Source organism: Ogataea parapolymorpha, chromosome V, assembly GCF_000187245.1.
Source record: "Ogataea parapolymorpha DL-1 chromosome V, whole genome shotgun sequence".
In the NCBI taxonomy this organism is placed as follows: Eukaryota; Fungi; Ascomycota; class Pichiomycetes; order Pichiales; family Pichiaceae; genus Ogataea; species Ogataea parapolymorpha.
Window position 1 is genome coordinate 629,623 of NC_027862.1, and position 26,605 is coordinate 656,227.

The window sequence follows — 26,605 nt, forward strand, 5'->3', positions numbered from 1 at the left end:
CACCTTGCACCTGGAAAAAATGTAGACAAAATATTGTAAACACCCATGTCTGGATTCAGTTTTGGAGGACAGTCTTCGGCGCCGAGCGGCGGGTTCTCATTTGGAAATAACAACGCCAGCACGAACACCAACACGGGTAACACCGGCGGCGGGTTTTCGTTCGGAAACAATGCGTCGACTGGGTTTGGCAACACGGGTGGTTTTTCATTAGGTGGAAACACCACGCAAAACGCTTCCACGCAGAACGCTTCCTCGGGGACCACAGGCTCCACGGGAAACACAGGTTTTATGTTTGGGAACACTGCCAACACCAACACCGGCACCGCAGCGCCAAGCACACAAGGCAATCTTTTTGGTAACACCAACAGCTCTGGCACAGGCCAGAGCTTATTTGGCAACAACAGCAAAGCACAGTCCACAACAGGATCGAATCTCTTTAGCGCAAATAACCAAAGCGGAACGACTGGTGGCGGATTTTCGTTTGGAGCCAACACCGGGTCCAATACGGCCACCACTGGAGGTACTTCCTTGTTTGGTGGTAATTCTCAGCCTGCTCAACAGACTCAGAACACGCAGCCCGCACAGAGCCAGCCCGCTTTTAATTCCCAGCCGTCCTTTGCATGGTCGACTCAGCAATCGCAGCAGCAAAGTTTGCATCCGATGGTTGTTGAGGCACAGAAAGTCAACCAGCAGCAAAATCAACAGCAGAACGGGTACACGCCGACAATTGCAGACCAGCTCACCAAAGTGAAGAACTCATGGGATGCAAACTCAAATCAATGTCTGATGAAGACGTTTGTGTACAACAAGGTGCCGCAGGAGTATAACAACTACGAGCGGCCTGCCGACGAGTCTGCTGAGGACTGGGAGAACGCGATGAAATTGCGTCCGCGCGGCTACAACACGCTGCCAGTTAGAATCAAGGGATTTGAGGACTTACTGAACAGATCCAATTTACAAATAGAACATATTCGCAAGTCGAGGATTCTTCTCAATAACATCAACTCGAACCTGGTGAATCTTGGCGACAAACATGATTTGGACTCATTGAACAGACTGACACGGTGCAAGATCAAGCAGAAACAGCTGGATCTCAAACTGCTGAGAATTGCCATCAATCTGACGGTGCTAAAATATAAAGGCTACCAGCTAACCAATGACGAAGAAAAATTAATATCGCAGTTTAAAGAGCTGGTCAAGTTAGTGGACGACCCAATAGGTCTGAACAGATCAAATGAGCTGTGGGCCAGACTCAGCAACTTGAAGCAGAGACTCATCAACCTGAACATCAGCTTGGACAACATTGATGCGTCGATGGCGGTTGCTACCAACAGTACTGTGTCGAAGTCGCATGTTTCGAACGACGAGCAGGTGATCAGCAAGCTTGTCAGCATTCTTTCCAAGCAGCAACAGGGCATACAATTCCTGTATGACTTAATTGAGAACGATAAGGAGGTGGTCAACAAGCTGGCTAAATAGACGATATAGTCGACGCGTCGAATAAAATAATTTTCAAGAAAAAGAAAATTGGCAACAAAACAGACATGGAATCAACACTAATTTACCGGCTTTCTGATGGTATGTATCTATTTAACACAGTCTAACAACCAGGTTTACCACTTTCAGGTTCTATAGACGACGAGAAAAACCCCAGCTTGGCAGAGCTCAAGAAAAAGTGCAAATTGATCATTTTAAAGCTTAACCCGCAGACTTCAGAGCCCAGAGCATCCATTGACTCAGGAAGCCACACATTGCACTATTTGATCGTCGACACCATTATCTATGTGTGTATTACCACCAGCAGTTTCCCAAAAAAGCTTGTGTTTTCGTATCTTGCCGAGATATCTAACGAGTTCAGTCACGTGTACGCTAGCGAGCTGTCCAGACCCGACTTGAAGCCGTACCAATTTATCCAGTTTGACTCATTTATCAGCAAGACGAAGAAGATCTACGGTGACTCCAGAGCGCAGTCCAACCTGGACAAACTTAATACGGAGCTGGTCGACGTGAAAATGATTATGAACAAAAATATTGAGGATTTACTCTACAGGGGCGACTCGCTGGACAAACTCCAGGATCTTTCCGCCAATTTGAAGAACCAGTCCCAGAAATACAAGAAATATGCCGAAAAAATCAATTTCCAGCTCTTGCTCAAACAATATGCGCCCGTGGTGCTGATCTCGCTCTTCATTCTCTTCATTCTCTACAGAATTATATTTTGATCGTCATCGGCCTGCGTCGTCCATTTGGTACCTGATGACCTTCTCCTTGTTGTCCTTGGCGGCATATACAAGGTTGCGGAACGCATCGCCCAGCAATCGCGATTTGTCAGGGTCTGATAGATACGGCTCTGCCAGCTCGAATTCTTCCTCGCCGGTCAGACTTCGCAACTGTTGGAACCTGTTCCGGATTAGCACCATGTGGATCACAGCCTTCAGCTTCTTCTTGGCAGAGTAGCCGTCCCGGAGGTTCGAAATCAGATCGACGTCTTTCTGTGTGTCGCTCGTCAGCCACGGATGTTGCAGCAGTCGCCAAGCTGGAAATCGTGTTTCCTGGCGCGTGTCGAGACAACAGAGGACAAACTCCTTGGCTTCTTCGCTCACATTGTCCCAGCTTCTGTCGTCAAAATTCAATGGCTCCTCCACCACCCGCAGAAAATCGTCAACAGTGTTTGCATCGTACGGACTATAGCCGCACATCAATATATAGCATACCACCCCCAGTGACCATATATCTGCTTTGTAGCCGTACATTTCGTGCGTGTATGTTTCAGGCGCCGCGTATAGAAAAGAACCGGCGTGGTCGCGTATATACGGCTCCGAACGGCTGAGCTTTTTAGCTATCCCGAAATCCGCCAAAACAATACCGCTGTCAGGGTCCTGGGTCCTGTACAGAATGTTCTCGGGCTTGATGTCGCGATGCACAATGTTGTTTTCGTGAAGGTAATGAAGGGCCCTAACAAGCTGCAACACAATGGCTTTGGCGTCTTTTTCTGTAAAGACAACCTTCTCCACTATCCGATCAAAAAGCTCCCCACCTGTAGCAAGCTCTGTAACGAGATAAAACGAGCTTGGAGATTCATAGTAGTCTATAAACCGCACCACGTTTGGATGATCAAGCACCTTCAACAAGGCAACCTCGTTCTCTACCATGGAAATGCGCTCTCCCAATGCCTTCTTGCTCATCACCTTGATGGCCACCTCCTGTCCAGACTGCTGATCAACAGCCCGTCTCACGTACCCAAAGGACCCAGCACCCAACACATCCAAAAATTAGTACAGCACAATAACTGCTTACCTCCCAGCTCAAACCTCCGCTTGAAATGTAAACAGTCCTTTATCTGTGTAAATATACCCATCCGACAGATCTCAGAAAAATGTTATCGAGGCTTATCTACTAGAGATATTACATAATCAACATATATCTATCGCTCTATCAAACGTACGCCAGCATATCCTGGACGAGGCTGCGGACCTGGTAGAAAAGTTGGCCCATCGCTCCGTCAATCACGAGGTTACCGTCGGTGACTTTTCTGACGGCAAGTTGGTTGTTCACCACGAGCGTACCGTCCCCTCGGAACTCGACTGCATGGTTGAGCTCCGTAAGCTTGCGACGCAGCTCTGCTAATTTGATATCTCCGATACTGATAGAGTTGGACACAGGCATTAAATTTGTGTTTGTAGGTGGGACGAGCTTCAGATGCTTGTCTCCAGGCGCCACTGGCACCACTTCTCCGTAAACGTGCGCGATCGAGTATCCGCCGGTGATTGCCTGCCAATTGAGCGTGTTGTTGAGCTCGTTGGAGATGACGAGGTCATATGAAGTGACGACGTTGCCAAGGTCGATTTTTTCGTTGAACTTGGAAAGAATGTAATCTGTGCCTAGAATGCCGGACGCGTCGTCGGCCTGGTAAATAGCCAGCATCTTGGATTTCTGCTGAGCCATGACGGCGTCCATCACGTCCAACGCGCCACCCATATAGGCCTGTGTGGTGTTCGGAAGCAAGATGACCTTACGAGGCTTCACTGAGTTGAAGGTGATTCTCATGGATCTCAGATCCGCCAATCCAGACAGATCCACAAACGCGAGACCACACCTGATTTCCACAGAAATGGGTTTGATGCTGCGCACTTTCGGATCCGCTAGTGCGTCCAGGTTGTAGACGGTGTCTTTTTCCTTCACCTGTTCAACAACAGTTGCTTTTCTAATTTTTTTAACGGGCCTTTTCACCGTCCGTCTTTTTTTCTTCCCGTTCTCCAAATATTCCTCCACAACTTCCTCCACCTCTTCTTCGTAAGTTGGCTTGTTGAGTGGAAACTTTTCCTCTTCTCTCATGAAGTCACTGTGTCTGATCACTTCTCCGTAGTCGTCGACGGAGACTTTTTTGACAATGAAGGGAAACATCCTGTTTCTCCCCTTAGCATTCCGCACGTCAAAGTCCATAGGCATCTGCAAAATTTGGTCCACAGTGATATGCTCCTCTTCGTCCTTTGCTGAATGTGTAGACTGAGTCAGCGCGGTGGACGTTGTTGTGGTCTTGACTTCGCCGTTCTCTCCATTCTCGGCGTCGGCTCCAGCGTCTTCTCCGTCAGAAAATTCCGAATCGTCGTCATCGTCGTCTTCGTCTTCGCCGATCAGCGTGTCCAGCAGGTCGTTGTTCAGTCTTTCTTGCACCTCCTGCTCCTTGCGGCGCTGCCTACGCTCCTCAACGCTCTTTTTGTAGGCATTCAGTTCCGAACCACGCAGTTTTTCCTCCCTCGTTGCCGAAAGAGACATTTGTTTCTCAAGAATGGTCAGTGCGCCGTCTTTCAGATTATTATCGTTTTTCACTTTGCTCTCCCATTCTTTGTACACATCGTATGCTGTGGTGTTCACTTCCGGCCTCTCAGTCATGATCAGCGCAGTGTTGTGCTTGGAACAAAGCTCTATAAAACAATCTCTGGAAAGAGACCCTTCGTTCAGATCTGTGCCGTCCACAAAGATGATCTTTGGCCTGTGGTCAAGCGAGGCAAGATCCCGCAATGAAATGAGTTTCAGTCTGTTCGACTCGAACGGCGTTTGGTTCTGGTTCTCCCAGTTCTTAGTAATATCCGGCGACATCCACTCCAGCATGTTGCCGGAGAATTCGAGCGATTTCTTGCCTGTGAAAGAGAGAAGGTAGAAATTGATATCTACCGGCACATTCTGGTCGAGCAAAGGAAGCAGCTCCAGCAATCTGCCGGTGACAGAGGTCGGGAGCAAAATGGACGTCCCGTTCATCAACGTGAGTTTTACGAGCTCCATGAACTTGCTGATTCGCATCTTGTGCGACAATGAGGACCCTAAATCAGACCCGCTGATCAGAGTGGTGGCACGGAGAAGGTTTGGCAAGTTCAAGCGGCCCGGTTTCAGAAAGTAGTCTTTGGAGTGGTTCCATGTAGGAGCGTAGACAATCTTCTCAGCGTCCTTGTTGAGCAGCCAGAACGATCCACCTAATGTGTGACCAGAATTGTACGCTGTGATTGTAATTCCCGACAAGTTGCCCGTCAGAGACACGGATTGGGAGTAGTTGACTGTGATGATGGAGTTGAAGTAGTTTTCCACGTCTTCCACGTCTAAAACGGCCCCCTTCAGCGGGCCAACGAGCCCAGCCGATCTATAAAGCTCTATGGTTGCCAATCGTCCGAGTTTGGAAACAGGAAGCGTCGCGTAGGTCTTCACTTTGCGAAGAATCGGGTATTTGTACAGAAGATACGCAAAGGCTCCGAGGTACTCGGTGGTCGTTTGCGAAAGAATGATTAGATGGATGTTGGGGATGTGCGGCTCCAGATACGATATATCGCTCACTCCATCCCATCCAGGGTCGGCCAGGATATTTAGTTGGCCGTCAAAAGTGAGAAGTCTGGCTTGTGTCTTGGAGGTGTTTTTCAGCTGTTCAAGCTGCAAAACTTTCTTGTCGTCCTCGTCCTCATCCTTCACCTCCTGATCTTCAAAGGGGTCGTATGAATCTTCGTCGGGCTCCTCCACAGCCTCGGCAATTTGTTTTGGCGGTGCCAATGACACAAACTCAAACATGGTGTACCAAGAATCTGAAATGTATATTTTTTTTTAGGGATTTGAAAAATAACTTACCCGGAGCCATTTGAGGAGTAATATTCAAGCCAAATAGCTTCTATTCCCTATGTCGTCAACTAACACTTTCGACTCCATTTCCACGTCTAGGGTCACAGACAAGTTCAGAGACACTCAGTACGTGCTGGAAAATGCCCCTCTCCCAAAGGAAATCCCCCACGTGAAGGAAATAGGAGCCACCACTGGACCTCTGGTCAGTGCCTCGTTTTTCATCGGCGACAGATGCAAAGACTACAACGACGACTTTATGAAGTGCCACCAGGAAAATGGCAAGAACGGTACCATCAACTGCTTGACGGAGGGCCGCAGAGTGACGAGATGCGCGGCCAGCGTGATCCGCGATCTGAATACCCATTGCAAGAAGGAATTCGAGCTGCACTTCCAATGTTTGAACTATTCCAACATGGAGCTCAAGAACTGCAGAAAAGCCGAGTCGCTGCTCAACAATTGCGTGTTCAAGAACCTGAACCTGCAGAAACGTATTCCGGACGACGGAAATAGAGAGGTGTTCAAGCCAGGCAACCAGATTTACGAGCCGTTGTCGCCGCATCCTGCGAGCGAACGTGCATACCGCCAGGCCACTCAAGGCTGAGGGCGCTGTGTCTGTTAGACGTAGCTACTATTTATTTATCATTCAAGCACTATATGTAAACGTCTGCACCCCTGCACCGCTTCACTTATCGACAAAATTGTCGTTTGTGTTTGACGGCTCGTGTGAGCGAAATGCACCCCACGTGGCTGTTACCCGGCTATCATGATCAGTCGACGGTGGAATGGGCAATGTTCGCACCCGGCAGGCGACGTTTCCGCACGTCGTGCTTCCCTTTAGAGAACTGTGCTTGCATTTCCGTTTGCCATTTACGAGCACCGCATTGTTTTATTTCGTAGGGGCTTCCCAGAGCAAAACCATATTTATAAAATATTTGTTAGGTCTCAAGAGTTAGCTACTAAGCATCAACGTCTTTCTTTAAATAATCCAGCAGGGAATGACGAGCCTGATGCCTGCATCGGCTATGTCCAAACAGAGTAGCTACACAGACTCGCCAGCAGATGAGTCCCATTTGTCGAACTCGCATCCCCCAAACGCAGAAAATAGCCTGGGCACTCATGGCCATCAGGAATCGCTGGAGCACTCAGACTTGTCGGAGATGAATTTCGAGAGTATGGATTTACAGTGGTCGGAGTTCACCAATCTCCACGAAATCCAGCACCTGGACCACATGATACACCACCAACATGCCGCTCAAGCCAATCCAGCCAACGACTCGCCGCATCGACACGAGGACTACTCATCTTTTGCGTCCCACAACAATGACCACGAACAAATTACAGACCCTAATAATTACCAGCATCCTCCGCAGATGTTTCACCGTGACTACCCCGTGGACCAGCGTACCGAAACTGCACCAGCCACGGCAGTACGCCCGAACGACGTGTTCACGCCGCTTGTTTCGCCCGCAGTGACGCCGCTGGAACACGCCGTGAACCCTCCATACGGCACGGGCTACCAGCAGGGAGGTCAGGACGAAAACGTGCACAAGAAAGTGGGGTTCAGCCCGCTCACGTCGCCGGCTCTGGAGTTTCAAAGCTCGCGTTTCCCCAGCCAGGTCAACAGCGCGGCCAGCTTCAGACAAAAAAGACGCGACGAAAAAACGTCCACCATGTCGTCGCCAGTGTCTGGCGACGACGGCGCAAGAAGAACCTCCTACAAACGCTCGAAAACTCCCAACGGGACGCCGCTTTTTGGGCCGGCCAATCCAAATGGGTTCCAGCAGCAACAGCCGGGCCCGTCTGCACGCATGAAACAGTCGCCGTCGGTGAAGCCATCGTCTCCCGTTGTTTCTGGCGCCCGCCGGTCGTACAGATCCAGAAACAAGTCGTACAGCGGCCAGTCTCAGAACTTTTTCGACATGCTGCCCGAGGCTGCCACTTCCAACGATCTTATGCTTCCGCCTTCTAATCCGCCCGCAAAGGAGGAAGACTTCAGCGCCATGGAGCTGCCATCCAGGTCGTACTCACAAGAAGCCGAGCCAGGTAATAAAACCGCCAATATGGATACGGCCAACCCGTCTGCAGCCACGCCGGCCGCCATGATGTCATTTGCGCTGGCCAAACTGTCTGCTAAGAACTCACCGAGAATGATTGCAAAAGATAACGTTTTGAAGAATCCCAACCACAACGTCTCATCCGCCCAGTCGTCGCCAGTGATTTTGCCGTCCTCCAGCTCCTTTTTGCTCCAGGACAACCAGCAGCTGCCAGCAGCCATTGTACCTCCCTTGCACATAAACGGGGCCTCGAAATCGTCTTCCAGATCGTCGTCTCTCAAGACCTCACCCCTCATCCAGAACAACGACGACATGCAGCCCAGCCAGAGCCCCGAAGGCATGTATTACACTAAGGCCCGCAGCAACTCTGGCGGGTCCTCGAAATCTTCCCAGACCGACAGGAAAATGACCCACAAACTTGCGGAGCAAGGCAGACGAAACAGGATGAACGTGGCCATCCAGGACCTCGAGAAAATCATTCCAGATGTGCTCAAGAACGAGGTCGCAGTGCCGTCCAAGGCTACCACAGTGGAGCTGTCGTCCAAGTACATCCAGATTCTCCAGAAAGAGAATAAGGGTCTACAGCAGCAGGTGGTGGCTTTGAAACAGGAGCTTGAGAGGTTGAGTGGTGCTCCACACAGCCAGGAGAGTATCAGTCCATTTCGCGTGGACGGAAACGACCGCCACGAATAAATGAAAATGTGTAGCTCACTTAGTATACAGAATATATAAGCCGCACACAGATAGAGCAAATAATTTACATTTATTTATTAATCAAGCCATGTCTCAATTACACCGCGAGATGCGATCGTCTCACCGTAACGTGTCGCGTTCAGAAGGCAGAGCGTCGTCTAAGTCTGGACTACGCAGTCCTAGTCTGAAGAGCCCCAATATGGATGCCGAATACAACGAGTTTGACGAGAGCCTGATGGACATGAGTTTCATGAGGCTGGACGACCTGCTGCGCCAAAAAATACAGAGCACGGAATCTCTGTCGTCCACGGTGGCGGTTGCCGGGTCACCGATGAGTCGGCAGGAGAGCAGGGCAAATTCGCTGATCGGGTCCATCATCGACAGCGAGGAAGATACTGGCGCGGGCGAGGCCGGCGACGAGGCCGGCGTGGTGAAAATATACACTGTTTCGGACGTGATAACGGCGCTGGGCCAATCCAGAAGCAAAATTAACTCCTCGTCGCGAGAATTTTTGCTTGGCGAACTGTATCGTATGATTGTGAAAAAGCCTTTGGGCTCCAACGGAAAGGTGGTCAATGAGACGGACCTGGAGTCGTTGATCTCGTTTGTCAAGACGGCACGCTCCGGGCTCGAATTTGTGTTTGCTCTGCGCTCTGCCGTCGCATATATAGCCAGCGACTCAGATGAGGTGGCTACGGTAGCTGTGGAGAGTTTGTTTCCTGTTCTGCTTGATAAAATCTACAGCACAGAGGAGACCTACGAGGGCGTTCGTTCGAGCTGTTTAATTGCATATGCGAGCTTACTTTTGGTAATTTACAACGAGTCGCATTGCTACGGTCTGGAAAATAGCGTCGAGACTCTGATGGAGCTGGCCGAAGGGTTTAGTGCCGGCAGTCTAACGGAAAACGACGAGGATATTGTTGTGAATGCCCTTAATGCGGTTGGTGTTGTGGTAAGTCTGCTTTATAAAGCCGGACGCGAGGTCAACACCGTCATACAGGACAATATTCCGCTTTTGATGAATTTCCTTGCTGAGGACTTCACCAAGAAGGTCCAGAAAACGGCTGCTGTCGTGATTGCGTTGATGTACGAGGTGTTTGATTATGATGACGAGGACGAACCTTACCACGATCTGGACGACCTGAAGAATATTCTGACACAGCTGGTGAGATATTCCTCGAAGAAAGTGAGCAAGAAGGATAAAAAAGAGTCTCGGTCAATATTCAGAGACGTTCTGCGGAGTATCGAGAAACAGGAGCACGAAGAAAATGAGGAGACAGAAGTGTTGTCGAGATTCAGGCTCAGCGGGTCTAAGACGCTACCGATCACCAGCTGGTTCGAATACATCCGTCTACTGCATCTCAGATATATTTTTGGCTCCGAGCTGAATTTGCACTATATTTCTTCCAGGGAGGTGCGCAACCTGCTGGCCCCGCCGGATGACGAGGCTGCCAAATACAGGTCAACGGACGACGAGTACCAGGAAAACGACAAAGCATGGAAGTCAGAAACAGGACGCCTGAGCAGTATTAAAAAGGACCAAAAGATACGGGAAGCACGAGAAAGAAAAGTGCGCGAACAGCTAGGCGACCTAGCGCTGGAATGATTATACTATTTATGGAGACCGAGTCTGCGAGCGACTCGCTCGTCCAGCTCGATGTGGCGCTCTATGCGTCGCACCCGCTGGTTTTTGCGTCGCGCCATCTCACTGGTTGCTTCGTCTGTGTCGTCTGTGGACTCGACAAATTTATTATTCTTTAAGGAATTGAGGTAGTTTTGCAGCAGCCGCTCGTTTTCAGTGTTGATGGGCGTCTCCGCGTCGTGGAGCCGGCTCTGCACGTACAGATACAGCGCAAATTTGCGTTCTGCATCGTCCAGAGGAACGTAGCTGTAGTTTTCTAAAATCAACTGGTAATCATGCGATGAAAGCCTGTTTGGGAGCTCCCGCTCAGACTTATCCAAAAAGTTGGTAGACACGTAGTTTTCAGGGGCTTGAGGTATTGAGATTGGCGGATACTCAAGAAATTTTGCACTTTCATACTGTACAACAGAACCTGCTGTTTTCTTGTCACTGATGGATCTTGCTTTCTTTTTGTATTTCACGCTCGTCTGTTTCATAAACAGGGGACGCGACTCGGTGTCATCGTCGGCCTCTTCGCCGTAATAGCTGAGCTGGACCTGTCTTTTCTTAGGTCCTCTCGGCTGCACTTTTGTCGTCGTTGCACGCTTTATCTGGCCCAAAAAAGGAAGTTTCATCCGCAGAGCATCGAGGCTGATTCGCAGATTGTCCATCGCGCCAAACTGCTGGTCGCCTAGATAGAGTTCATCGGTGGAGTCTTTTATATTCTCGAGAGTAGACGAACGGTCGTTGAGGCGATCAAAATTCAGTCGCTGGTTCCGTGAAGACACAAATGACATCGGCTCGAACTCGTCGCTTCGCAGAGTATTGTCCCATCGGAAATTTGTCGCATGTTCATACAAACTGGTCCTTGACGGATTGGTACCGAGTAATTTCATAAATTAAAATATTCACGCCAGACAGACACGTGAAAGCAGGAAAAGCTCACAAAGGGCAGAACTTATATCCGCTGATGTAGTCCACAACATCCTCATATGGCATCTCCTCAGCCTCTGCTCGCCAGCCACCTGCTACTGCCGCCCCCGTCCAGGATTAGCTAAGCAGCCGTGAAAGAGTTGAAATATTTCGTATATTTATTTGGTTTATGGAGCTGAGCGCAGAGAATCTTGCTCTGCACGACAGGGATGAGCAGGAGTTCGACTCTAGCGACGATGACTCGGAGTACACTTATGAGACCGATCTTGTGTACCATGACCCGCAGAAGGAGTGGGAGGAGAACCTTGTGCAGTTGAAGACTCTGGTTAACTTCGTGCTGTTGCCTGTCATCGGGAAGGTGCTGGGGCGACGGTTTGCCAACTACGTGTGGATGAAGATCGCTAGTCGTATTTATTCGTGAGTGTGTACATATCAACGTTGATACCGCATTAGTTTGAGCAATAGGCCTTCACTCTTGAGCCTGATATCCGGGTTGAGAGCTTTGAGGATCTTGATTAGTTTGTTGACGATTGACACGTTCAGCAGCATAAGAAGGCCTGCTACGGACGGATTAGGCTGGCTGAGACGTTTAAAGAACGTAATGAATAATAAAAAGGTGTTTTTGATCACAAACCTCAGGTCTGGCAGATACTCGTCTGACCGTTTTGTCGGGAACTCGGACAAGTTATTGATGTACACGTTGGATGACAGCAAAGTGATGAGACTCTCGACGGTCATGTTTGTATCTGTAAGCTTGTACCCAAGCTCTAGAAAGCTGTGGAAATCGATGGTTCGGATGGTGACGTCGGAGCCGGCCGTCTGTCGCGAGGTCGAGTTGAGATGAGTGAACAGGTCCTCCGCACTTATGTTGAATGACTCCGGAGAGATGAGGACGTCGATCAGCTCGCTGAGCACGGCGATCTCTGTGGCCAGGGACATGAGATTATCGTACCTTTCAAAAATCTTTAGACCACACTGTACACCGCCCGATTTAGGGTAACAGGGCTGGGTTGAGTTTACCGGATTAGATGGTTGATCTGCTTAACGCAGAAGGAGATAGAAGAAAGGTGCCAATAGTGCACGCATTTTTTATCAGGGCTGACGTTGCACAAAGTTCGAGGGCATTCGTTGTCGACAAATACAACATAGGCCATGCTTCTAAAGCTAAAAAATCTGTTCATCCTCTAAGCTATGTTTCGTAAATAGATTAAACAGAACGTCACAGGTGATGTTCAACGGCTATACCACAACACTCCAAGTTTCATTTTCGAATTGACCAAAGCTGAATGTTTAGGATTCAAGAGGCAACCACGTGAAGCGGTCTGTGATGGTCACGCTGCCAGGAAGTACAGAGAAGTCACTCCCTGGAAAGTTCTCGTGCAGCCATCGATGCTCTTCAATAGTTGCTAGCATTGACAGTATTGAAAGTGTGTCTGGACAGCATACGAAGAACCTTATCTTAAACCCATCCTCAGAATTCTGAAGAGCCGAATCTGGCCCCCGAATCTGGCCCCCAAATCTATGTACCTTGATCTACCGGTGCAACATCGTAAACTTAAGCAAAGGACTTTTGAGGAGCTATAAAAAGCTACCATTCTATATATCAAGGAGCTAAAATAGACTCTCTATAGTTGGTGCGTTCGATCGATTCATTATACAAATTAATGAGGTCTGGCTTTAGGACCCCAATTGGCCGTTGGGTTTTCCTGGTATCTGACAATCTTTATCTTCCGCAATTCCTTCAACTTCTTGCTTTCCCCGTTGGGCTGGAACAACCAGGTTATATCGTCGACTTTCTTCTCCTTGTTTAGAGAGGCAAGATCAATGTTTTTGCCAATTGAGTTGTCAGTCATGATTCTGTGTCCTGCAGTGTTTGGGTTCAATTTGTCGGCCGTCACTCCATTCTTCTCTGTCCACAGCTTACCGACATACCAGATAACCTCATACGGGGCGTCAGTCTTAATTGCACCGGGGGTCGAATGGCAGAGCGAGACCCGGTATCCAAGATTTGACAGTGCAGCCGCAAATGTATCAAGCGATGGACTTGGTCCTTTCAGAATTGCAGAAACTGTCGTTGTCTTGATATGGAAAGGAACGTCCACTAGCTCATTCTTGGCCATGGTCAGCATACCCTTGATTCTAGGCCGAGTCTTGAATATAGACTCATCTGCCGACTCTTCCAGGCCAAGAACGCGGTCAATAAATGCGGGATTGTGCAGAGGTCCTCTCCACATTGGACCACAAAGGTGATTTGTAAAGCCGCAGAATGTGCACTCTGGACCAACAGGCGGCCCTTTACTCAGGCCGTACTTCTTACTATTTTGTTTTGCTGTTGCATTTGGATTCTCCGTCCATCGCCCGAGAGGCTGATTGTAAATAGCGTAGCATCCAGAGCATTTATAGCATATCATTTGATTGGACGCGAGCTCTTTAACCTTGATAGGGGACGTTCTAACCCGTATGAACAGACGGACGTAAAAGTCAATGGATAAACAGAGCTGCGGCTCGATCCATTTTTTGTATTTGGCAGCAGTCGTTGAGATCATATGCAAGACGAGTCTAAGAGCGGATTCATGAGTAACGTCTCCGTGCAATGGACTTCCTCCGTATAATGCAAAACATTTCTCTGGATAGCCAGCTCCAGCTAGCACACCAAGATCCGTGCAAGTGACCAGCAAAAGGCCCCCGTCCTTGAGTGAATTTAAAGCCGAGTCGACAAAGGGAGCTGCAGTTCCATAGGGATCCAGATCAACAACATGGAATTGGTCCTTTGAATCAGCCATCACCCGGATAGCGTCTCCCTCATTGGCCTCCACTTTGTCCTGTATTTTGTTATATTCAATGTTTAGATTAATGGCGTTGACAGCATCTTTAGAAAGATCGTTTGCTACCACCTTAGAAACGAGTGGAATCTCTTTACCATACCGAATAGCCCGAAGACCTGTAGCAGAGAGTGCTTCCAAAATTCTCAAGTACGGCTGCGGCTCGGAATCTTTTAAATCAGGAGACTCTTTGTCATGCTTGCGCTTTCTTGCAAGCTTTTCTTCGTAATATATCTCAGAGAATGCGCGAATAGCTAGCGAGCTCAGGTCTCTGTTATACTGCTGAACAGGATTGTAAAAGACCTGGTCTGGTGGGAAAAGAACAGATGCAGAGCCCTCAGTGAGGACCTTATACTTTGAAGTGTCTATTTGGGGGTTCATATGAAGGAATCGGGGGAAATTTAGCGATAACAACCTTGAGCGACTGCCCATACAGTATTGAGAAATATTTTTTGTAAATTTCAAGCTATCTAAGAAGAATTTTTCTTTAACTCGGTGTGAGGATGGGTTGCAATCTGAGATCCAGTCTCTTCAATTGCAGTGACGGTTCCCATCAATAAAGGAGCACAGGTCAAAACTCTCTTGATCCAGACCAGTTTGAGTTTGTGACGGGTCTTCGGCGGAATTGGTGGTGAACGTGCTATTCGAATGGCCCAGTGGAGCAGAAGAATACAGACTGGTGACAGGAGTGCCATATTTGGCTACTGGTATCTGTTCCTGTTCGATGGGGCCAAACGAATAGAACAACGACTGATGCTGTTGTATAAGGTCGTCATGCTGTTTTTTGAGCTCTTCCATAGTCAAAGCGTACGGGTAAGATGTCTCTTGAGAGGACGGCGAGGCCTCGAAATAGGTATCTAGTTGTTGCTGTTGGGCGAATGGTGAGTACTCGTTGTGGTTTATAAATTGCGGATCAAAGAGAGGCTGATTGCCGCCAGCAGGGGCATTTTTTGGCACGGTCGGATAAGCATACTGCATATTCTGATGGCTCAGAGTCTTGATCAACGGATATTTCTGGGCGGTGTTCGGCACTGTGTTGCTTGCCGAACGAGTTCTTGGCGCAACTCTGTTGCTGGAAAAACCCGATCCAGGGTTTGATGGCGAGAATGCTGCTCCGAGACCGTAAAAACCACCAGAAGAAAGGGATGACGGAGGGTATTGGGACTGGGATGAGAGAGAAATCACCGAGATTATGGAGTTTGACCGTCTGAGAGTCTTCATTTTCTTAGTCACAGAGGTACTAACCGGAGACACCTCGACCAATTCGTCGTATGTAGTTCCAGACTCGTCATCTCCGTGTTGCGATGGCGTGTTCACCATTGGCGACTGCAGTAGCTGTTTATTTTGTAGCGACTGATATATGGAGTTTCCCGAGTCCGAGCGGTCACGAGCACCCGCGGTAGCTGACATCGTGAACGGCGTCGGATATTGTCCAAACCCAGTAAAGTTTTCCGGCTGCGGAGTGGCACTAGAGACCATCGAGGTCATAGAAGAGCTGGTGGACAGAATTGGCGTTATCGGCGTGTAGGGCGCATTCGAGTTGCCTGTAGCGCTCTTGGGAGTCAAGGAGTACTCTGAGGGAGTCGCTGCGGACGACGAGTCGCCCGGTTGGTGGACCTCCCCTTTTGGTTTGCGGCTGCAAAATTTTCGTAGAGACGATCTTTTTGACGATTCTGGCCCCACAAACACCGACGGAGAGGAATTTAAAAACGGCATGCGCCCGTTCGGGATTTCCTCCTGAGCTTCGGTTTTGACTGTCTGGGGCTGAGAGTCCGCTTCTTTACTGTCCTTGTCCTTCTTCAGTGAGCGGCTTCCGAAAAGCCGCGAAACTCTGCGAGGCCCGGCTGTAGCTTTTTTTTCGTGCTCATCTGCCGGAGATTCTGCAGCAGCAGTCGGTGTGCAGTTCACGAATAAAAACTCCTTCGGAGTGCCCTCCTTGCTGACTTTCGGCTTGACGTTCGTTTTCCTGAATCCATGCTTGTTCGTCTTGGCGGAGGAATCGTTTAATACGAGGTTTTGCGCATCCTGTATTATTTTCGACTGCTTCTCGGCATCGTCCGTCTTAAACTTATTTATCTTCCAGATCTTTTTAGTGTAGGAAGGCGGGCCTTTGGAGGTCATCTGCGAGTTCCGATTCACCGGCATCACTAGAAATGAGGACTCCAGCTCGATGCTGCTGTCGCGGGTTCTCACCGAGCCGATCCCAGAATTCATCTGCTCCAAGTTACGGAGCTTGCCACACGATGCCGAAGAGGAACCATCGTATGAAACTGCTGGAGACGCCAGCCCCGACCCATCAACAAGCTCCGGGTCTTGTTTGATAGCCACCACTTCCTCTTTTCTGCCCTTTTTCGTCACTCTCATATTAGAAGCAGAGGCAGTCAGTCCAAAATGGGCAATAAGGAACCTTAGCCAATTTTGAATCTCTAGATCAATAAGCAGCTGACAAAAATAGCGATAGTGATTTGATCAAGTTGCACTGGCAAGTAAAGTTGAGCGAGCGGTAATGAAGTTGAATTCCTTGAAACCGATGAAAAATCAGGTCTCTGCGAAAAATCAACCAACGTGGCGCGAGGTGTGGCAACGGTTAGTGTAAGGGTGTACATTTGTAAATACCTAAAATCAAGGCAGTTAGTGCTTATGGACGGAAAACGACGCAAGCCGCAGCTGGATCTGCATTTTTCGGACGAGGAGGAGGATCTGGGAGAGCGAAGTTTACCCAAGAAGCCAAAAGTGACTTTCAAAAAAATCACGAAAGCAGATGCGACTCGATTAAAGGAACGTGAAAGCAGGCAGGACGAGCAGGAGGACCCTCTTGGAGAGGTGGAGCTGCCAAAAGGGCCCACAAAAATAACACAGTCAACTCAAGAACCATCTCTAGCAAGCATGGCTGCTCAAGAACGCGAAATGATGGCCGACTCGTCTCCAGCAGCTGAGATAGAGGAAGAGTCTGATGTTGAGAACGATCGCGAGTGGTATACCCAAGATGAGACAGTTTCGCACCCTATTATGGAATACGAGGACTACGATCTGATGGAACACGAGATAAGGCCTACTTTCAAGCGCAGAGCCGTTGATTCTCCGGTGAGCCGTTCTCGATTCGACGAAGAAGGGGCTCCGGACATTGATCTTGTCGTCCATCGTCTAACGCCTCCGTTCCTAGACTCTGCAACTATCATGACTAAAAAACTAGAAGTCATCGACACTGTTCGAGACAAAACAGGAGACTTGTACAAGTATAGCAAATTGGGATCTACGCTAGTCAATGAGCGGCGTGCCAACAAAGATAGGAAAAAAGGTGCCAAAGATGCTGCAAGCATGAACAACTCTCGTCTGGGAAAGATTTTGGGCGGAAAGGAAAACGCTACGGAAGATTCAGAGCCCAAAGAAGGTGGTAAATTTCTAGACCAGCACACATACGGCCGTCAAGCAATATTGCAACAGAGAAAAAGACTACCAGCATATCAGGCCCGTTCCGAGCTGATGAAGGTGATTGCCGAGAACCAGGTTATTGTGGTGATTGGAGAAACTGGATCTGGAAAAACGACACAGATTCCCCAATTTCTGTACGACGAAGGCTACTGTAAGTACGGCGGACTCATTGGCGTCACACAGCCTCGACGGGTGGCTGCGCTTTCGGTCTCAAAAAGGGTGAGCGAGGAGATGGGGGTGAAGTTAGGAAAAGAGGTTGGATATTCGATCCGGTTCGAGGACCGCACCTCTTCTAACACACGCATTAAGTTTATGACCGATGGTATCTTGCTTCGTGAAGCACTGGTGGATCCTGAGCTCGACAAATATTCCTGCATTGTGATGGACGAAGCTCATGAACGGTCGTTAAACACTGATATACTGCTTGGTCTGTTTAAGCGAATACTCACTCGCCGCAGAGATCTCAAATTAATCATTACCTCGGCCACGATGAATGCTTTCAAATTTTCCAGATTTTTTGGTAATGCAGAGCAGTTCACCATTCCAGGCAGAACGTATCCTGTTGATGTGATGTTTTCGGCTATTGCGGTACAGGACTACGTTGCGAGTGCCGTGAAACAGATAATCAGAGTGCACCTCCGTAGCGAACCTGGTGATATCTTATGTTTCATGACTGGTCAGGAGGATATCGAGACCACCTGCGAGGAGCTCGAAAAACAGCTTGTGGATCTTATGAAGTCCGATGATACTCTCCAGCCGCTGGAGATCTTGCCCATATACTCCACTCTACCGGCCGATCTACAGGCAAAAATCTTCAGAAAATCAAAATTCAGAAAATGCGTGGTGGCCACCAACATTGCCGAAACGTCGTTGACTGTTGACGGTATACGGTTTGTTGTGGACACAGGGCTGATGAAATTGAAGGTGTACAACCCGAAGTTAGGCATGGATACGCTGCAAATTACGCCAATATCACTGGCACAGGCGAACCAGAGGTCTGGAAGAGCTGGTAGAACGGGCCCGGGACTGTGCTACCGGCTCTACACTCAGTATGCAGCTACAAACGAGATGTTTGCTGAGCCGATTCCCGAGATACAGCGCACCAATTTGAGCAATACCATCCTTCTACTCAAGTATTTGCAGGTGGAAGATTTGTCAAAATTCCCATTCCTGGATAGGCCTCCAATTGAGACCATAAACACCGCCCAGTACGATCTTTGGTGTCTGGGAGCCCTGGACAACTTTGGAAGGCTGACTGCATTGGGAAAAAAGATGTCAAACTTTCCAATCGATCCGGCTCTCTCCAGACTCCTGATTATTTCATCGTTTAAACAATTCCAATGCTCTAAAGAAGTGATTCCCATTGTGGCCATGCTTTCGATTCCACCTATATTTGTGAGACCTATGCATGATGCCGCATTGCAGAGACGTTCAGATTCTATCCGTGAGAAGTTTCAGGTTGCCGAAAGCGACCATTTGACGTTGGTCAATATTTTTAACTTGTTCAAGTCAAATGGTTGCAAAGAAAGCTGGTGTGCCAAAAATTTCCTCCAGTATAAGTCGCTCCGACGCGCAATCGAAATTCATTCACAGTTGAGCCAGATCATGAAATCACAGAAACTGGCCATTCTAAGCAATCCCGACTGGGATGTGATCAGGAAGTGTTTATGTGCTTCGTTTTTTCACCAAGCAGCTCAGTTCAAGAAGCATGGTGAGTACGTCAATTTGCGGACCGGACTGCAGATGAAGCTGCACCCGACGGCTTCTCTTTACGGAATGGGGGACTTGCCCAAATACGTCATTTACCATGAGCTCTTATTAACCGGTCGCGAATACATGAACTACGTAACGGCAGTTGATGGAGAGTGGTTGTGCGAATTCGGCGAGATTTTTTATGCTGTTAAAGAGAAAGGCATCACATCCAGAGAAAATCAGGCCCGCAAGGAGCGTGATTTCGCAAGGCTCATCGAGGAGCAACGCAAACTCATTTCGTGAACACAATGTTGTCAATGAGACGGGTTGTTCCGCTGTTTTCGGTGTTGCTGTTCGGAACTCTCACGGCCAGACTCAAAATGCATTCTCGTTCCTTGTCGATGGTGGCATCTTCAGGAACATATTCGAGGGTGTCCGCGTAATTGAATGCGACATAGTCGATTTCGAACTTGTCGTTTTCACCAACAATGGTTTTTTCGATGCTGGATTTCAGCTCCCCAGTGGTCAAATTGCCGTTGTTTGCGTACAGTGAGCGAGCACCTGTCATCGAGCGGTACAATACACTGGCCTGTTTTTTAACTTCATCACTCAAATAGGAGTTTCTCGAACTCAGGGCCAAACCCGTCTTGTCACGCACAGTATCAACAACATGGATTTGGACGTTGAACAACAAATCTGACACCATTCTTTTAATAACGATAGACTGCTGGACGTCTTTCTGTCCAAAGTATGCATTTGTGGGCTCCACAATATTGAACAGTTTAGTGACAACGGTAGCCACACCTCTGAAAAACTGAGGTCTAGCGCGGCCTTCAAGCTGTTCGGAAACTCCGCTCACGCTCACAAAGGCTCCTTTCTGCTGACTGGTCTCAAGAGGAATACCACTTGGATACATCTCTCTAACGGACGGAGTGAAAACTCCGGCTACCCGACGGGCCCTGTCCTTGGAAACGACGGACTCCAGAAGTTGAAGGTCGCGCTCGATGTTGCGCGGATAGGCATCTAGATCTTCATGGGGTGCGAATTGCGATGGATTCACAAAAATGGATACCAATGTAACGTCATTTTGCTCGAGCGATTGACGGACCAGAGAAAGATGTCCCTCGTGAAGATATCCCATCGTAGGAACAAATCCAACAGACAAATCCTTGATCCAGCAGTCTTTCCGAAATTTGCGGAGATCAGCAATGCACTTGAATATCCGAATATTTGGCACTGTCATTTTTATGCGATACTAAGATTCAGGAAAAAGGTTCCCCAGACTGAGTCAACCTTCTAAACGGATCTGAAAAAAAAATTTAGAGTCAAAATAAATTTTATACGAATTTATTCTTGAGTTGCGTCGATAGACGCGTCGGATATTTAAGGGAGTGGCTATTTAGCATTGTTCTCTATTAGTCTCAGCAAGTTGCGCAACAGCATGGCAATAGTGACTTTTCCAATGGACGGAACATAAAGGGAGGCGACGTCTTTCACGTCGTCGTTGAAGTTTTTGTGGCTTGCAAAGTTGATGGCCACAGCACCGCGTTTAACGTATTCAGTAGGAAACTTGTACGACTCTGAAGGAACTCCGGTAATGATGACATCAGAAGACAACGCACATTCTTTTAGGCTCTTGTCACAGTCCAAAACCACGTGCTTTTTGAGTCTCAGCCCATCACCACGCTCGTAGATCTGGATGCTATTGATATCAACCGAGTAAACGGTAGCACCATCGTTAGCGAGCAGAGCTGCCAAAGGTCTTCCCACAATTTCAGAGCGATTGACCACAGTGATGGTCTTTCCATACAATCTGTCTCCATAGTTCAACAGAGGATTGTAGACACCCAAATGCTCCAAGATCTTCACGACCGCCAAAGGAGTGCACGGAAGAATGGACTTCTTCTCTTGTTTTTCATCCAAATACCGTATGTTGTGGTACATGTTGGACACGTAACGGAAATTCAAGCCTTCAACGTCCTTTTCCACCGCAACACACTGTTGCAAATAGCGATCCTGACCGTCTCCATAAACGGGGAAGTAAACCATAATACCATTAACCGAGGAATCATCGTTGCATTTATATATTTGGTCCTCCAACTGTTCCTTTTCGACCTGGATCAATTGGTAATCAAATCCCAGCGACTCACTCGTCTTACCGGTCCATTCAGCATACTGTTTGGCAGCAGGATCTGGGTTGGCAAGCAAGCCTACAAGCTTAGGACGTCTAGCCAACAGAGCTGCCTTTGCCTGAATTTCATCAGTGAAGCGTTTGGCGATCTTGGAGGCCAGAATGGTTTTTCCTGGTGACATGTGAAGATAAGAATTAATTAACCTTATATTATTTATTTATTCAAGTCAGAAAATAAAAAAAATGTTTATGTGGTGCAGAGGTGTGCTTCCGAGAAAGATTTCGGAAAAATAGGCAGGGCTGAAGAAGGGACGAGGGTCGGCCGATGTGTTAATACCTCCGAAGTAAATGTACCGTTCCCGAACGGATTATTCACATAGTCATTGAAGGAAAAATAGAACCCACATATGCAGCTCCGCATTTCCCCGGTCTCCCCATAATTAGAAAGATCATCCCATCATTGGTCGTGCGCCTCCTAATCGTTTGACATCGCTCCGTGATATTTAACACCACCAAAGTCCGTTAACTGAAAATACATAATCTGTTATAATAAATATGAGTTTGGATACTGAAGTCGATAAAATTGTGTCGGAGTTTGCCGTCACCCAGGAGACGCTCCACAAGGGAGTGGAGCGTTTCATTGAGCTTGCAACTGCCGGATTGAATAGTGATGAGGACAAGTATGGTTTGCCAATGATCCCAACTTTTGTTACCTCCATCCCAACCGGTAAAGAGAAGGGCATTCTTTTTGCCGCAGACTTGGGAGGAACCAATTTCCGAGTTTGCTCTGTTGCCTTGAACGGAGATCACACTTTCAAGCTGATCCAGCAGAAGTCGCACATTCCTGCCGAACTGATGACCTCTACTTCGGACGAATTGTTCTCGTATCTTGCAAGCAAAGTCAAGGGTTTCTTAGAGACCCATCATGACGGAGCTGTTGCTTCTACAGGAAGCCAGAAATTCAAGATGGGTTTCACTTTCAGTTTCCCTGTCTCGCAGACCGCCTTGAACGCCGGTACTCTGCTAAGATGGACTAAGGGATTCAATATTCCAGACACTGTTGGACAAGAGGTTGTTTCTCTATTCCAAAAGCATTTGGACGCCCAGGACATTCCTGTTACTGTGTCTGCCCTGTCCAACGATACTGTGGGAACCCTTCTTGCAAGATCGTACACGGGTTCCAATAAGGAGGGCACTACTGTTCTAGGATGCATCTTCGGAACGGGAACCAACGGTGCTTACAACGAGAAGCTCGAGAATATCAAGAAGCTTCCTGCCGAGGTGAGAGAGAAGCTGAAGGCTCAAGGTGTCACTCACATGGTCATCAACACCGAATGGGGTTCCTTCGACAACCAGCTCAAGGTTCTGCCAAACACGAAGTATGACGCTCAAGTTGACGAGCTTACCAGCAATAAGGGCTTCCACATGTTCGAAAAGCGTGTTTCCGGAATGTTCTTGGGTGAGATTCTGAGACATATTTTGGTCGACCTTCACGCTAAAGGAGTGCTATTTACTCAGTACGCCAACTACGAATCCCTGCCCCACAGACTGAGGACGCCATGGGATCTGGACTCTGAGGTTCTCTCGCTGATTGAAATCGATGATTCCACCAATTTGCAGGCCACTGAGCTGTCTTTGAAACAGGCATTGAGATTGCCAACTACTACTGAGGAGAGACTTGCCATCCAGAAACTTACTCGTGCCGTGGCCAAGAGATCTGCCTACCTTGCTGCCATCCCTATTGCTGCTATTCTACACATGACCGAGTCTTTCAAGGGCCATAACGTCGAGGTGGATGTCGGAGCAGACGGATCTGTGGTCGAGTTCTACCCTGGTTTCAGAACTATGATGAGAGACGCCATTGCACAGACGCAAATAGGTGCCAAAGGAGAGAGAAGACTGCACATCAACATTGCCAAAGACGGCTCATCTGTGGGCGCTGCATTGTGCGCATTAAGCGAAAAAGACTAAGTATACGATTATAAAACGGACTCCGAGTATAATGATATATAAATTAGAGATTTGCTACCAAAAAAAAATGTCCCTTTTCCTCGTAATTTTTTACCAGCCTGCTCCCCGCACGGCAATAAAAACATGAACATAAAAACATTAGTTCATGAGGGGTAACGTGATTTGTATCGTCTGGTTTTTGTATGTGACATTTGCCGGCTAAAAATCGCGGGGAGCCTTTATCGAACTAGTTGAATCTAGATATATAAGAAGAATTTTGTACCCCGTTTTCCTTATCTGAAATAAATGACCAAGCGATACATATGTCAATTCTGTGCCCGCTCGTTCTCCAGGTCGGAGCACAAGCTCCGACACGAGCGATCACACACCAAAGAGAAGCCATTCCAATGCTCAATCTGCAAAAACGGGTTTGTCAGGCGGGACCTGCTGCAGCGGCACCTTCGGACGGTTCACGGTTTGGTGTTGAAACACAGTATTGACGGAAACATTTCCACCAACGATGATCTGTTAAAGTCACCATCTGCTGCAAACGGAGGGTCGGGTGAGATTGTGTCCACCAATCTACAGTTTTCAGCTCTGCCCACGTCGCCAAGTGACTTAGATCAGGTGGAAGACAACGCCGCTATCTTGGCAGAAAAAACCGTTGTATCGCTTCTCACGCTGTCTAATCGATTCAGACACCTGAACATGGAGCTCAAGAACTCAATTACCAACTATATCATAGTGTTTGGTAGCAGCAAAAAATGGCAAGAAGATCTTCCCTCAACCAACATTAACAAGTTATTAGCCATCAACGAACTAGACGAGATGCTCTACTTGGTGGTCTGCCTAGGGGCATGCCAAATAAATGAGTTTGAGGACGCCATTACAATGTTCAACAAAAGCTGGGAAATCATTATCGATAAGATCAGCAATTCCAAGATCAACTATAACTCAGGCGAGATCTTCAACAGATTTGTTGATAATTTGATCATTCTTGGTTACATTTACCTCAATTACTTTATCAACTTTTCCAACAGTTCGAAGTATAGTTATGAGCAGCTATACAAAAAGATCGCAATTCCAATTGACGTATTATTCGAGTATCTCAATAATATTATCAGCACGCATATGGCCAATAGAGATGGACAACCACAGGGAACTTCTGCTCCAAGCAAACTTCCCAGCGATATTGCAGACCACAGTTCTAGACGTGGGCTAGAACCTTTTATTTATTGGAATGCATATTTACTTCTCTCGCACTATTCTTTTGTTTTCAACAAGTCACCATCCTCGCTGCACTTATACCTTCTCAACAAATGTCTTCCAGAAGAGCAGCTAACAGATCAATCCGGTAGTGACGAAACTCTTGGTCAACTAATTACTAATTTATCTGTGATTTCAGGCTCGTTTCAAAACTTTGTGAACCATGATGATCTAACGCTGAAAGAGAAAGCAATCATATGCGGGTTAATGAATGAGCTTCAGATGGTTAAATTTAACGAGACCAACAAACTGAGCAAGAATGTCATACTCCAACAAGGACTATTCAAGGATAACAAGAATTTTCTGCACAACGCTATCATATTAGCAAATAAAAATTTCAATGTCTCTGGAAAGCTTGCTTCCAACTGTGACGACGAGTTCATTCGACTTCTGTCTATAGTGAAGAGAAAGCTACTCATCAATTGCCCATTGAAATTTACTGATTTACTTTCAAATTACCTGATCATACCCAAAAGTGAGTACAATTGGACTCTTCTGGCTCTCACGTTGAAGGAATTCATTTTTGAGACTGAATCGTTGATCAATGATAAAAACTTTCTCAACAATGACAAGCCTATCATCGAGTTTGATTTGTCAAAAATGATAAACTTGCTAGGTATTGAAGCTAGCAATTCAAACGCAGCCCCCGAGCTGACTGATGAGGAAATATACAAGAACATCCACAATTTCATATCCACACCATTCAACTACAATTTCCTTATAAACAACAACTTAGGAATCACTTTACTACCCTGTCTTCTTCTTGCGCTAATCCTGAACGAAAATAGCCTGATGTTTCACCGAAAATCTCTAAATCTGCCAGTGAACAATCTTATCATGGTGGAATTTATTATCGGAAATTTTTTGATGCTGATAAGGATTTTGAATTTCTATCGAAAAAGATATTTCATTGATCTGTCAAATCCTTTGGAAAAAAGTTGGATTTCACGAAACACAAGTAATCCGCCGGATGCATCTAACAATGCTAACGCATCTGAAGATGAAGAGCAAGGAGATGAGGAGGAAGATGAAAGCATTATTTTATCCGTCATATTCTACGTGATCAACGAATTAGGCAGGAAATACACGTACACTCCGCCTGTTGCAGGCGAACGGCGCCGAGCAAATAGCATATCCATTGGTGAGTTCAGCAACAATAACGAGAAAATGAAAAAGATGATGAGCTCCAAGGAAAATAAACATGGTTCTGACAAACCAGAAGATACCTTGAAAGCGCAAATTACTAGCGATATCAAGTTCCAAAACATCATGAAAAATGTTCATTCAAGTTTTCTGTGCTGGCTGAAACTTTACAGATCTGACTTCACTCAATTGGAACAATTCATTAACGTGCTCGGCAAGGTGTTAGAAAATGACATTTATTTAAGACTTCAAAATCAGAAGGCTGGTGGCAGCCCTCATAATCTGGACGTATTTAATCTTATTTCCAGTCATCCGCAACCAAACCCTGAAACCCAGTTTTTTGGCTCACCTATAACTACCTTTGGGCAAAGAGCCCCGCCGTCAACTTCCAACGATACCGGCTATTATCAACAGCATTCAGATCTCTATGGTCAGCAAAAGCTTCCGTCATTTGTCGGTCAACATTTACAAGGATCGTTGTCGCCTCCGGGCACAAATCCTATTCTGATAAATAAAGATGATGATCGGATTCTGCTGCCCCCAATCAACCAGAGCAACAGGCAGCTACCAAATCCTTTTCGTGCTACCGCCGCATCAAAACCAGGACTGGCAGGAACAGAGGGTCTGAGCGAGCTCATCCAAGCGGCCTCGACGGTCGTTGAGCAAGACAAGAAGTGATGCCATCCGATGTTCTTTTTCTAATGTCATTTACAGGAGTACATTAATGATATCATTTGAGAGAGTAATATTATTCACAATAGCTTCT

General features: G+C 47.5%; 17 protein-coding genes across 17 annotated transcripts; 9 read left to right on the forward strand and 8 right to left on the reverse strand.

Annotated features, from left to right (window-relative positions):
• Positions 1-45: 45 nt before the first annotated feature.
• On the forward strand, positions 46-1,479 carry HPODL_04112 (Nucleoporin, essential subunit of the nuclear pore complex (NPC); the record flags this gene model as incomplete). The annotated part of the gene is made up of 1 exon (XM_014078895.1): positions 46-1,479. The coding sequence occupies one exon, from the start codon at positions 46-48 to the stop codon at positions 1,477-1,479; it is 1,434 nt and encodes a 477-aa protein (XP_013934370.1).
• A 65-nt stretch (positions 1,480-1,544) lies between these two features.
• Positions 1,545-2,222, forward strand: HPODL_04113 (Protein transport protein SEC22; the record flags this gene model as incomplete). The annotated part of the gene is made up of 2 exons (XM_014078896.1): positions 1,545-1,578; positions 1,612-2,222. The coding sequence occupies 2 exons, from the start codon at positions 1,545-1,547 to the stop codon at positions 2,220-2,222; spliced, it is 645 nt and encodes a 214-aa protein (XP_013934371.1).
• A 3-nt stretch (positions 2,223-2,225) lies between these two features.
• HPODL_04114 (Calcium/calmodulin-dependent protein kinase) lies at positions 2,226-3,269 on the reverse strand (the record flags this gene model as incomplete). The annotated part of the gene is made up of 1 exon (XM_014078897.1): positions 2,226-3,269. One exon carries the CDS (start codon positions 3,267-3,269, stop codon positions 2,226-2,228), a length of 1,044 nt encoding a protein of 347 aa, XP_013934372.1.
• Positions 3,270-3,435: 166 nt separating this feature from the next.
• HPODL_04115 (Cleavage factor two protein 2) lies at positions 3,436-6,054 on the reverse strand (the record flags this gene model as incomplete). Its single annotated transcript, XM_014078898.1, has 1 exon — positions 3,436-6,054. The coding sequence occupies one exon, from the start codon at positions 6,052-6,054 to the stop codon at positions 3,436-3,438; it is 2,619 nt and encodes an 872-aa protein (XP_013934373.1).
• Positions 6,055-6,160: 106 nt separating this feature from the next.
• Positions 6,161-6,703, forward strand: HPODL_04116 (NADH dehydrogenase (ubiquinone) 1 alpha subcomplex 8; the record flags this gene model as incomplete). Its single annotated transcript, XM_014078899.1, has 1 exon — positions 6,161-6,703. The coding sequence occupies one exon, from the start codon at positions 6,161-6,163 to the stop codon at positions 6,701-6,703; it is 543 nt and encodes a 180-aa protein (XP_013934374.1).
• A 394-nt stretch (positions 6,704-7,097) lies between these two features.
• Positions 7,098-8,849, forward strand: HPODL_04117 (uncharacterized protein; the record flags this gene model as incomplete). Its single annotated transcript, XM_014078900.1, has 1 exon — positions 7,098-8,849. The coding sequence occupies one exon, from the start codon at positions 7,098-7,100 to the stop codon at positions 8,847-8,849; it is 1,752 nt and encodes a 583-aa protein (XP_013934375.1).
• Positions 8,850-8,937: 88 nt separating this feature from the next.
• On the forward strand, positions 8,938-10,455 carry HPODL_04118 (uncharacterized protein; the record flags this gene model as incomplete). The annotated part of the gene is made up of 1 exon (XM_014078901.1): positions 8,938-10,455. The coding sequence occupies one exon, from the start codon at positions 8,938-8,940 to the stop codon at positions 10,453-10,455; it is 1,518 nt and encodes a 505-aa protein (XP_013934376.1).
• A 5-nt stretch (positions 10,456-10,460) lies between these two features.
• On the reverse strand, positions 10,461-11,366 carry HPODL_04119 (uncharacterized protein; the record flags this gene model as incomplete). Its single annotated transcript, XM_014078902.1, has 1 exon — positions 10,461-11,366. The coding sequence occupies one exon, from the start codon at positions 11,364-11,366 to the stop codon at positions 10,461-10,463; it is 906 nt and encodes a 301-aa protein (XP_013934377.1).
• Positions 11,367-11,572: 206 nt separating this feature from the next.
• Positions 11,573-11,824, forward strand: HPODL_05247 (uncharacterized protein; the record flags this gene model as incomplete). Its single annotated transcript, XM_014078903.1, has 1 exon — positions 11,573-11,824. The coding sequence occupies one exon, from the start codon at positions 11,573-11,575 to the stop codon at positions 11,822-11,824; it is 252 nt and encodes an 83-aa protein (XP_013934378.1).
• An 11-nt stretch (positions 11,825-11,835) lies between these two features.
• Positions 11,836-12,342, reverse strand: HPODL_05248 (uncharacterized protein; the record flags this gene model as incomplete). Its single annotated transcript, XM_014078904.1, has 1 exon — positions 11,836-12,342. The coding sequence occupies one exon, from the start codon at positions 12,340-12,342 to the stop codon at positions 11,836-11,838; it is 507 nt and encodes a 168-aa protein (XP_013934379.1).
• A 722-nt stretch (positions 12,343-13,064) lies between these two features.
• On the reverse strand, positions 13,065-14,606 carry HPODL_04121 (tRNA (guanine(26)-N(2))-dimethyltransferase, mitochondrial; the record flags this gene model as incomplete). The annotated part of the gene is made up of 1 exon (XM_014078905.1): positions 13,065-14,606. One exon carries the CDS (start codon positions 14,604-14,606, stop codon positions 13,065-13,067), a length of 1,542 nt encoding a protein of 513 aa, XP_013934380.1.
• A 150-nt stretch (positions 14,607-14,756) lies between these two features.
• Positions 14,757-16,589, reverse strand: HPODL_04122 (uncharacterized protein; the record flags this gene model as incomplete). Its single annotated transcript, XM_014078906.1, has 1 exon — positions 14,757-16,589. One exon carries the CDS (start codon positions 16,587-16,589, stop codon positions 14,757-14,759), a length of 1,833 nt encoding a protein of 610 aa, XP_013934381.1.
• Positions 16,590-16,865: 276 nt separating this feature from the next.
• HPODL_04123 (Pre-mRNA-splicing factor ATP-dependent RNA helicase prp16) lies at positions 16,866-19,652 on the forward strand (the record flags this gene model as incomplete). Its single annotated transcript, XM_014078907.1, has 1 exon — positions 16,866-19,652. One exon carries the CDS (start codon positions 16,866-16,868, stop codon positions 19,650-19,652), a length of 2,787 nt encoding a protein of 928 aa, XP_013934382.1.
• Positions 19,642-20,592, reverse strand: HPODL_04124 (Pantoate--beta-alanine ligase; the record flags this gene model as incomplete). The annotated part of the gene is made up of 1 exon (XM_014078908.1): positions 19,642-20,592. One exon carries the CDS (start codon positions 20,590-20,592, stop codon positions 19,642-19,644), a length of 951 nt encoding a protein of 316 aa, XP_013934383.1.
• A 152-nt stretch (positions 20,593-20,744) lies between these two features.
• Positions 20,745-21,662, reverse strand: HPODL_04125 (Methylenetetrahydrofolate dehydrogenase [NAD(+)]; the record flags this gene model as incomplete). The annotated part of the gene is made up of 1 exon (XM_014078909.1): positions 20,745-21,662. The coding sequence occupies one exon, from the start codon at positions 21,660-21,662 to the stop codon at positions 20,745-20,747; it is 918 nt and encodes a 305-aa protein (XP_013934384.1).
• Positions 21,663-22,035: 373 nt separating this feature from the next.
• HPODL_04126 (Glucokinase-1) lies at positions 22,036-23,451 on the forward strand (the record flags this gene model as incomplete). Its single annotated transcript, XM_014078910.1, has 1 exon — positions 22,036-23,451. One exon carries the CDS (start codon positions 22,036-22,038, stop codon positions 23,449-23,451), a length of 1,416 nt encoding a protein of 471 aa, XP_013934385.1.
• Positions 23,452-23,736: 285 nt separating this feature from the next.
• Positions 23,737-26,517, forward strand: HPODL_04127 (Zinc finger protein; the record flags this gene model as incomplete). Its single annotated transcript, XM_014078911.1, has 1 exon — positions 23,737-26,517. One exon carries the CDS (start codon positions 23,737-23,739, stop codon positions 26,515-26,517), a length of 2,781 nt encoding a protein of 926 aa, XP_013934386.1.
• Between the last annotated feature and the right edge of the window lie 88 nt (positions 26,518-26,605).